The sequence below is a fragment of the Colias eurytheme genome, chromosome 32 (assembly GCF_061535395.1).
Source record: "Colias eurytheme isolate Ceu_HAF_F1 chromosome 32, ilColEury1 Martin Lab GWU primary, whole genome shotgun sequence".
Lineage (NCBI taxonomy): Eukaryota > Metazoa > Arthropoda > Insecta > Lepidoptera > Pieridae > Colias > Colias eurytheme.
The window spans coordinates 4,487,839-4,499,622 of NC_143011.1; the positions used below are offsets into that span (position 1 = coordinate 4,487,839).

Consider the following 11,784-nt stretch of genomic DNA (forward strand, 5'->3'; position numbering starts at 1 on the left):
CTGTGTAGTGATTATAAAGTGTAGTTTAGTGTAATTAAGACATTTGGTACTAAGTTAATGACTTTAGATCTTAGTTTACGGCGACCGTATAAATGGTTATTTATTATCGCCAAGGTAACTCAACTTATATTTTTGTTTATAAAGTGCAGATTTTTTTAGCACCCTAAGGCCGATGCATCGCTCGCACTTATGACGGACGCATCGGATACTCATGTAGGTTATTTTTCTAAGAATCTATCTAAGACTGAACGCAAGTATAGCGTATAGTATCTAATATGATATCAATAAACTAATCTGAATTATTACTGACCCTACAATTCCTATTTTCATTAAGTATTCCAATTATCTTAATATTAGATACCCAATCTCGATTAAACGCGTTTCTATTTGTGCTTTTCCGTAAATCGTTGTTTCATTTTCGAATGTCACTTTTAAAGTAACAAAACACGGCTGACCTACCGTGTTTCGAACAAAATGCATGAAAACTTTCATTAGTAGATAGTTAAGTCTTGTATTTTAAAAGCATGCAATAATTTGTATTTCATTCAAAAACATAATTCGTTTATCGAAACGTTTTTTGCTTAAAACGGTTTCACAATGCATTTTTCTAATTATTATTTTCATTTCAATAATTAGTTACCTAGCCAAATTATTACAAACAATATTTTCGCTCCAACTCCAAGGTATCGTATTACGAGTAGGTACGAGTTAATTGTGTCTTTATGAAGTATAGTAATAAAAAAAACAAAATAAATCTCGTGTAGAGCCATTTAAATCTCGATAATTATTTCTATTAATATTACCTATAGGTACAAACTTTTAGAACTGTCAATGAATGTCAATTGCGCGGCAAATTTGTATTTTTTTTTCTTTTGCACGCCTCATAAGCGAAGCGTTGAGGTGGGTACTACTGTCACTTCGCGAAAAACATCTGATTTTTCAAACTTAAAATGTCTTTATGTATCATACATTGCACTTGTAAGATAATACATACACACACATATTAAGAAAAAACACTATTTTTAACGTTCATGATATTTTCGATGTCATTTTTGTTATTTAAACTAGTTAAAAAACAGTTTAAAAAAGTTCTGTCTTGGACGTCCGTGTGTCTGTATGTGCGGATCCTTTTTCTTGTTAACACGATAGCGACCGAAATACTTTACTAATCGAGTCTTTTTTTTTCTCTTACGCTTGAGTATGCTCAGGAATAGAACCCTTTCATTTTTCAGGGTCTGATTCGATGTGGTTTAATTGTTATTAAATAAACAAAAATAATAATTAATAAATATTTATTAAAAAAAAATTATGAGGCGTGCACTTTTGGATTTTCCAAATTATTTGAAAATTTCATCATCTGTTGTTTTACAGTATTTTTCTATGAAAATATTATGTGCAGTTTACAATAAAAACTACGTATATCGAAACAATACAGCTTTGTCTGAATATTAAAATATTATGTTCTCAGTTCAATTACATTATTACTATTTTCGTACATTTCGATATCAGTTGAAAATATTGTATCATATAAAATTTTTGGTATAACAAGGTAATGCGCTTTCGTGTTTTAACTACATAATTAGTTCAATATTAATTTAGCCGTAAAATACGTTATTTTGTTATTAATTTGAATAATATTATTGTAAGGAATCTAATTCAGTGTTAGATTTTCAAAATTAGATTAAGGATAATTTGTAATAATTGAAATAAATATTTTTGGATGTACATACTGGTATTTTTATTTTATTCCCCTGTGCTCATATTATGTCATGAAACCTTTCAGTAGATACATGGACGAAATCGCAGCCAGCGCCCAGCAGCAATTAGCTATAACATACCTATAGGTATTAGGTAAGGTAATAAATAATAGCTCTATAGTTAATACGCACCTTGATACTTACCGTAGAGTTGTTTGATGTTGAATCCGTAATAAATAAAATTAACACAATACATAATTGAATGTTACTTTTGATACACAATACACACTACTTACTCAGAGGGAAATAAACGCTACTTACTATTTTATTCTATGCACGTTCTATGCATTCTATTATTTATATATAATATAATTAAATTTCGATCGATGTATCTCACAATAATTATTCTAAGTGTCATAATTTTTAAGAAATAACGATTTCCGTGTTTTTTGCCATTTACTCGAAACTCACTTCGTGGGCTTAACGGCTTTCTAGTTAAAGGACGGCAGAATAGTTAATACGCAAAACGCAATACGCAGTTGATACGTATTTAATACCAATACTCAATGATTGTCTCCTGCTAACCTGTACAGACTAGACTCATTGTGGTGACTGGTGAAACATTGTATAGCATTAACAACATAGTACTGTATTATTGAAAGATCGATTAAAGGTTTATTTTACAATCTACGACTTTCATTATACATGGGTAACAAAACCCCATAACATATTCGGTTTTACTCCGGACAACATCTTCAGCCACCCAATCCCTTTGCTTGAAGTCCAAATCCAGCGGAGGACAATAATCGTCATTTACTAAAATTGAAGGTTTTTCGTCCTAGTATAAAAGTTGTCTGGATCCCATTTTATACTCAATCTATAGTATAATACTATAGATATCATGTGAAACGTGACTTGGAAAAAAATCATTCAAATAAATCACAAAATAAAAATTTGAAACAATTTTAAAAGTTACGAAAAGCCCAATTATACGTCAAAATGACGCACAACATCCTCTTTACAACCAAATGGCGGAATTAACATGGATGAGCCAACTATGTACTGCTAGGTCTCGACGGCTAATGAGTTGGTTCTGGATTTTGCAGCGATTCGATGGTAAATATAGAAGAGTTCATACGTCAAATTTACGTAGATTGGACTTCTAGGGTTAAATGCATGAATACCTAAATGATGTTTTGTTTTTATTATCTAATAACGATAAAAAAAACCCGTTGATTTCATTCGTTTTTCAAGCTACGTGCATAGTTTTTCCACTAAAAAGCCTCAATTGAGTCATAAAGTACACAAATTTCAAGCATAATAAGTCACATCATTTCTATAAAACCAAAACTGGCAATAATATAAGTCGTGTTGTGCGATTATGAACATAGTGCATAAGGGCATAAGTCGTTATATTATATATAAATAGCTAACTTAATTGTCTTACCATTTAACAATACCTCAGTCATGAACCACAGATCCTCGCACTCCGATTCCCAATTTTGAATGCGATACGATGGAGTGTCGCGTGATATTGCAAACAGTATTGTTATCGAGGGTACTTATAAAATTACTTAAAATTAATTAAGTTTAGGTAAGTTGATATTCAACTAATAATCCATCGTGCTATTATCTCGAATAGCCTCCTGGATAAGCAGGTAATTATAAAATAATTAAATAAACAATTATCTTAATCTAATACATATTATAAAGGCGAAAGTTTGTAAGGATGTATGGATGTATAGATGTATGGATGTATGGATGTATGGATGTTTGTTACTCTTTCACGTAAAAACTACTGAACCGATTACAATGAAATTTAGCACACATATAGAGGGTAACTTGGATTAACACATAGGATAGTTTTTATCCCGGAAATCCCACGGGAGCGGGAACTGTGCGGGTTTTCCTTTGCAAACGCGGGCGAAGCCGCGGGCGGAAATCTAGTACTATTATATAGGCGAAAGTTTGTATGGATGTATGGATGTTTGTTACTCTTTCACGTAAAAACTACTGAACCGATTACAATGAAATTTAGCACACATATAGAGGGTAACTTGGATTAACACATAGGATAGGTTTTATCCCGGAAATCCCACGGGAACGGGAACTATGCGGGTTTTCCTTTGAAAACGCAGGCGAAGCCGCGGGCGGAAATCTAGTATACCAATAAAATAACCATTGTGACCTATTTATTTACAATTATGTATATGTAATGAAGTAACATTTAGTAAACTACTTATATGCTTTTAAAATTCCGTAAAATTATCATAATTATATAAACTTCGGAGATCATAATTATATCTCTGGACTACTGGGTTTTTCTACTGCATTTAATTCTACTGATTCTTTGTCAATAGTATCAGATTTCGGGGCATCACACCCTCTTCGATCTGCCGATATAATTTCCTTCATTTTTTTCTCTAACTCCTGATAAAACTCTTCTGGGTCATCGTCATCTTTTCTTTTAGGTACCACTTCAATATTTAGCTCTGGTAAAGATTCACTCGAGTCAGTACTGCTGCGTCGCTCTCGCGATTCTGATGAGGGAGATAACCCTGAAAGTAAATGAACAATGATTTAGTTATTATACCTTTTCTTTATTTTTCCGATCGCATTGGAATCACTACATAGTATAAAACAAAGTCGCTTTCTCTGTCCCTATGTCCCTTTGTACGCTTAAATCTTTGAAACTACGCAGTGTACGCTACGATGTGACAAAACACATTTAATTCTACTGATTCTTTGTCAATAGTATCAGATTTCGGGGCATCACACCCTCTTCGATCTGCCGATATAATTTCCTTCATTTTTTTCTCTAACTCCTGATAAAACTCTTCTGGGTCATCGTCATCTTTTCTTTTAGGTACCACTTCAATATTTAGCTCTGGTAAAGATTCACTCGAGTCAGTACTGCTGCGTCGCTCTCGCGTTTCTGATGAGGGAGATAACCCTGAAAGTAAATGAACAATGATTTAGTTATTATACCTTTTCTTTATTTTTCCGATCGCATTGGAATCACTACATAGTATAAAACAAAGTCGCTTTCTCTGTCCCTATGTCCCTTTGTACGCTTAAATCTTTGAAACTACGCAACGGATTTTGATGCGGTTTTTTTAATAGATAGAGTGATTCAAGAGGAAGGTGTATATGTATAATAATTAAATTAAATAGTGGAGAAGTACTGTTATTTTTGAGGTTTCTAATGTGATGCCGTAAATAATTACATTTTTTCCTCTTACCTACATTGCAAACGCAGGCTAAACCCTACGAGTTTTATCAAAATAATGTACTAAGTATTGAAAAGGTCTACAGAAAAGTCCGTGATGGTATATATTATGTCTATCTCTTATGGATAACCCACAATAACTTTCTTTTGTCATTTACTTTAAAAATTGCGGGACGTAGCGTTTGCGGCGGTACCGGCCGGCCGCCATTGCACCCGTGCGAAGCCGGGGCGGGTAGCTAGTTTATATATAAAGAATAGTTTATGAGCAAACATAAACTACAAGTATCTTTTGCACATGATATCCCTCATAGAAGTGGACTTCATCACAGGGCCGTAGCTAGTCGAATTTGAGGTAGGGCAGCGGTTCATCATCATTATCTCCAGCAAAATTAGCCATAAGAGGTTAAAAAATACTAATAGCAGTACAGGCTTCTATTTTGATAAAATAAATATTGTCTCAACTTACTTGGTTCCTCCTCAAAATATTCTTATAAGAATAAGAATAAGAATAATTTATTTCGCCAAAAGCCAACAACAGATATAATGAAAAGAACAAGGAATACAAAAAACACAGAAAAAGACAAAAGTGTGGCAGACCTTTAGCAAAAAGGGGACCAACTCAGTATTAAGCTGTGCCTTCAACAGCACAGCACTGATTTTCAGTGGCCCCCAATGTTTGAAGTACAGCTACAGACCGAAGTATAGAGGGATAGAAATTATATTAATAAAATAAACAATATTACACGTTATAAATATTATACATATAAAAAGAAGGCATAGGAATGTACATATATACTAGAACATTAAGAAAATAGTAATAAATAATAACGAAAATAAAAAAATTAATAAACATACATACAGATAAATAGTCACAAAAGAGAGATTCATTACTTAAGCGCGACATATTTAATTAATAGAGTTTTGTTTGATTTAACAATTAAATGAGATTATCGTGTTTAAAAAAATACTCTTGAAGAGGGTAGACGTGAATTAAAAGAATTCTAATTACGATGATCTGGGATCAGGAGTTGCCATTTGAAAAAAAAAGAAGAAGAAGAAGAATTACGATGATAGTCATGCCTAAACTGTGAACACGAAATGAAATGAGATAACTAAATAAACATTTAATTAAGTGTACAAATTGTATTTATCCATATAAAAATTCGCCAGTGTGATTCGTTTTTGGTTCAAGCAGTCACAAAATTCATCGATTTACCTATACTTTATATAATTATCTGTGTTCAGAGTATTCGGCCTGATTACCGGCTGTATGCCTATTTACCTAATATGTAGTATAAAAAATTGTCCCTGGAGTAGCATAAATGGCGAAAAATCGCCTACGTTGGCAACACTGATTAAAAACAAAAATTAGCATCAAACTTGTGTTTAGCTATCGGTTTAAATGTGTGGGTTTGGCGACAGTGGTTTTCATATTAATAATTATGACACTATAGCACTTCTATTTGTTTTAATTGCTCCGAGGTTTTTACTGTTCTGTGCCCGAGACCAGTGTTGCCAGCAAGACTAACATAAAATTTGCTAAATGGCTGTTAAAATTTTGCCAAAATTTTGCTAAAGGATTTATAATTAAGCTAAATATTTTGCTAAAAATTTTTAATGTCAAATAAAACGACATTTTACTTAAAATTTTATATATCCAACACATTTATTTACACATAATATGTAAATAATGACATCATAAATAATAACATCTCTTATTCGAGTGTGTTATTATCAAATAAAATATTAATATCTTGGTCTTCATCCGCAGCCGATAATGTTGACGTAGACGTGGAAGCCTCATTGCCAAGACTATATATTTCCTTGGTGCCTATAGAGCGCAGTACATTATCCGGAACTGTGTAAGAGTAGCAGCATTTTCCTGCCCTCTTTAGGTCGAATCTTATGTATAAAATGGCATTTAAAGTTTTTACCGACAAACGGTTGCGAAGCTTAGTTTTGACGACATTCATTTGGCTAAAAACACGTTCTATTTCCGCGTTGGAATGTGGTAGTGATAATAATGATATTGCCAGCTGTGATAAATCTGCAAAAGGGTTATTACCAGCTGCGTCTTTATAATCCATTACTTCATTCCAGAATTCCAAGGTGGAAGTTGTGCATGTCCATGAAATGTCGACTAAATTTACGTATGCAAGGTAGCAAAACTGTAGTTGGTTTCATATGGTTTAACTTTTATTATATTATGTAACGGACAGTAATATGTGTTCTGTGGTAACGGACGTGACGTCGCCTGTCACCTCCGTCAAGCCAAGCCGCCATGTTGACATCCCCTCCTGCCAGCCGCCATGCCACCGCCATGCCTACCAGCCAGCCACGCGGAGGGGATAAGCCTATATATTAGCTGGCCATTGTTAAACGTGGATTATTCTTGTTAAAACTTTCAAAATAAATAAGTGTGTCGTTACGCTGCAATTTTATTTTCTCCATTGCTTCACAAATCAGAAGCGGGATGAAACGACATCGGCCACAAGTTTATCGACTTCCTGACGAATCAATGTCGGAGGAAGATGAGGGTACTTCTTCACCGCCTGCACGGAAGCTGCTCAAGAATCTGCTGAAAAAAGAAGTAGTTAAGGCTTTACGCAACCTGGAAGATGACCCCCAAGCTCCAAATAAGTCAAAAGTCCATCGTGCTGCATCTTTAATCCCCGAATTTGACCCTGATAGTGAGGAATGCACGGTACAAGCATGGATTCGTAAAATTGACCAAATTGGGGAAATAAATGGATGGGACGATACAACTAAATCATTTTACCTACAAGATAAGCTGCGAGGTCAAGCAAAGAAGTGGTATAATCGTCTAGAGAACTACGATTACACGTGGGAACAATGGAAGGATATGCTATTGCGAGCATTTCCTCGATATCGCGATTATGGAAACATGCTTGAAGAATTACTACAAAGGAAAAAGCAACCTACAGAGACGATGACAAAATACTATCAAGATAAAATCGCCATGTGCTTCCGGTGCAAGTTATCCGATAGCGCCAGCGTTTCCTGTATCATTCGTGGTCTGCCACTATCGCTACAACCTAACGCTCGAGCCTTCCAATGCCACACGCCAGGAGAGCTTTACGAAGGATTTTTATGTGCACTTGACGACTACCGTACTTTACCTATCGACACAAGGTTTCATAAAAATTTGGTGAGTAGGCCATCTCACCTGGATAAAAAGTCAATGCCACCCAATGTCGAAACAGACCCGTGTCCGAGATGCAATAAAACTGGTCATTTACTGCGTGATTGCTGCCTACCTGACACACGTACATGTTATAAATGTGGAAATAAGGGACACATTGCTTCACGTTGTTCTACAATTGCCACGGAAAATAGAAGATCTATCTCAACCGACAACATAAAAGAAGTAAATGTACTACGCCCTTATAATGAAATATACAAAAAGGTCGTTAAAGTCGATGGCATCCACGTGAAAGCATACATTGATACCGGCAGTCAAGTTAACGTTTTAAACGATCAAGTATCGAACGCATTGTCATTGGATGTCAAACCGACGAGTGTCATTTTAAAAGGATTCTCCGGTGGACTCTCAACGAGTCGTGGAGAAGTCGAATTTCAATTAGAAATTGACGGTATAACCATGAAATGCCACGCCTACTTGTCTAGCATCAAAATGGCCGATGTTAATCTTCTAATCGGCCAGCCTGTCATCAACAGCGAAGGTATGACATTGACAGTTAACAAAGGCCTTGTCGAATTTAATCGTACTCAAGATCCCAATCCCATTTGCGATATTGAGGCTATCGAAGACCATGATCGCTTTAAAGTCGTCACAGTCAACGAAGAGAGACTTCCACCTGGCTCTTCCATCATTCAAGTGCGGGTTCTCGGAAATAAGGTCGGCAACGATGCGGTTACACCGCCTCGGCATCATGAGCTGCAGGGAGTGGCCTACTCTCTTCCATCCACCCTGCTCACTGGTGAAGACGGGTACATCAAAGTCATCAACATGGGCTGCGAGGTTATCGTGTGGCCGCCGGGAGAGGTCCTAACCAGGGCTGAAAGCTGCCAGGAGTCTCCACTACAGCCAAATAGCCAGGTACTTACCCTTGCTTGCCATAGATTTGCCAATTATAATGCTAATAATAAAGCTTACTAGTGATCAGCCTATTTACCGCCAGCCTTATCGATTATCGCATAGCGAACAAGCAGTAGTTCAGTCTAAAGTGATTTATTAGATGCCGAGATTATCAAAGAGTCTGAATCTAGTTATGCATCTCCGGTCATTTTAGTCAAAAAGAAAAACGGTGACAGCAGGATGTGTGTTGATAACCGTGCCTTAAATGCTATTACCGTAAAAGATAGATTTCCATTGCCAAACATAGACGATCAGGTTTCGAAATTAGCGGGCCACAAATATTTTACGAGTTTAGATATGGTTCAAGGCCATCATCAATAATTACGTGTTAGTAATGAAGATACACACAACTGCATTCATAACACCTCAGGGTCATTTCGAGTACACTCGTATTCCATTCGGTTTAGCGAAACGCGCCATCCGTTTTTATGCGGTTGATAAATAAAATAGTTGAATCTGTAGGTAGAACTGAAAATAATAATGTTATAGTCGAGCCAATTTAATAGGCAACATTTGACGTCTATCAATTTTATCTTCAAAGAGAGGTAACCTGCTTTAAAACATCGATTAAAGTGAATTAATTGATACGGATTTGAAACATTTGTCAATCGAATTTATTAATTTATGATGATTTTTATTCACAAGTAATCAATGCATTCGATTCTAGATGTCAGATTTCGATTTTTAGAGTAACGTCTCTGGTATTTAAAAAGAAAGAAGGTTTATTGACACAAAATTATAGCGACGTCAGTTCTTCAATTCAGAAATTGTTTATTATGTTTAGAATGGTTTATCAGTAAAATGGCTCTACTATAAAAACAAACATGGTAAACGTGAAATTTTGGCATTTCTGGACGATTTACTCTTACCCTCGAATGACGTTATGTCAGGCTTAGACATTTTGCAAGCGGTACTTGTCAAACTTGTAGTAGAAAATTTAAAATTAAACATGAGTATTGAGTAAGTTTTCGTTCTTGCAAAATGAAATAACGTATTCAGGTCATAAAATATCGGCTAAGGGTATTCAACCGGGCGATTCAAAGTTGTCTCGTTTTCCAACACCGACCAATGTTCATAGTGTGCGTCAATAATTATCGGGTTGTGTAGTTATTTTCGTAAGTTTATTTACAATTTTGCTATCATTGCCCGCCCTTTAACCGATTTAACTAAAAAGAAAGCTTCGTGGATATGGAGTAGTGATCAAAACAATAGTTTCGAACAATTAAAAAAGTGTTTGTGTTCCGAGCCTGTGTTAGCTTTGTACGATCCTGTGCTTTGTGTGTAAATTAGGAATAGCAGATTGATGGTACGTTGCGACCCGTTTTATATTTTAGTAGGGTGACAAGTAAAGAGGAAAGCATGTATCATAGTTATGAACTTGAAACTCTTGCCGTTGTAGAATCCTTGCGTCGTTTTCGCGTATATGTGTAGTAGAAAAAAAGGTTAAGATTGTTACTGATTGTACAGCAGTCCGCGCTACGCTTACAAAACGTGACATTATACCACGTATCGCAAGGTGGTGGCTTTCTATACAAGATAACGATATAAGCGTAGAGTATAGGCCGGGGGAACGAATGAAACATGTAGATGCATTAAGTAGACATCCAGTAGACACTATGAACGTGAATCGTCTCGAAGTAGCGGATTGGTTTTATATGGTGCAATGTCAGGATACTAAAAGCGAGCGCTAGAATGAAACGTAACTTCGATAGGAAACGAAAATCCGCTCACATATATAAGAAGGGTGATTTATTGCTAACGCGTCAAGCACCTACTTGTTCAGCATCCAAAGTTAACACTAAACTTGACGACTTGCATTCCGGTCCTTATGTCGTAACGAAAGTATTGGGCAATGATAGGTACCAAATTAGAAGTATATAGGGTTTACGTGGGTATAAGAGTTTTAGTGGGTTAGTAGCTGCAGATTCGTTGAGGCCCTATAAAAGTATTGTTACAGTTTCTGATAGTGCTAGCAGTTCGGATGAGCAAATGGAAACCGAAGATCTTATTGATTTATTAGAGAGCTAATTATTTTTGTTGTTCCTGTGGGAACAACTGTTTCAGGATGGCCGAGTGTAACGGACAGTAATATGTGTTCTGTGGTAACGGACGTGACGTCGCCTGTCACCTCCGTCAAGCCAAGCCGCCATGTTGACATCCCCTCCTGCCAGCCGCCATGCCACCGCCATGCCTACCAGCCAGCCACGCGGAGGGGATAAGCCTATATATTAGCTGGCCATTGTTAAACGTGGATTATTCTTGTTAAAACTTTCAAAATAAATAAGTGTGTCGTTACGCTGCAATTTTATTTTCTCCATTGCTTCACAATTATAATATTTTATATGCTAAAAAATAAGCTATATGCTAGACAACAAATAAAAATGCTAAACAATGTAAAAATATGCTAAATTTAGCATAAATTATGCCAAATTGGCAACACTGCCCGAGACGTTACTCTAGAAATCGAAATCTGACATCAGTAATCGAATGCAGTGAATAAAAATCATCATAATAATAAATGCGTTGTGTTTTTTTATTATACTTGCCCTTTTTTTGCTCCTTAAATTTACGAAAGAAAGTATACTACTTTAAAAGGGATTCGCTTGATGAATTTTAAAATTGACATGTGTATCAAGTTCGAGCGACACATGTTTCTAGTCAGTATCGATTAATTCACTATAATCGATGTTTCACTTTCTAAGCAGGTTACCTCTCTTCGAAGATAAATTTGATAGACG

At 35.7% G+C, this 11,784-nt stretch overlaps 1 protein-coding gene across 1 annotated transcript; it reads left to right on the top strand.

Annotated features, from left to right (window-relative positions):
• The first annotated feature begins 7,444 nt into the window (after positions 1–7,444).
• Positions 7,445–11,341, top strand: LOC149895211 (uncharacterized). The gene is made up of 2 exons (XM_090119189.1): positions 7,445–9,007; positions 11,111–11,341. The coding sequence occupies exons 1-2, from the start codon at positions 7,445–7,447 to the stop codon at positions 11,123–11,125; spliced, it is 1,578 nt and encodes a 525-aa protein (XP_089975315.1). The 3' UTR covers positions 11,126–11,341.
• The last annotated feature ends 443 nt before the right edge of the window (positions 11,342–11,784 follow it).

Excerpts from the sequence above, each read along its gene's own strand:
- LOC149895211 (XM_090119189.1), top strand. The coding sequence starts at position 7,445 with ATGTCGGAGGAAGATGAGGGTACTTCTTCACCGCCTGCACGGAAGCTG.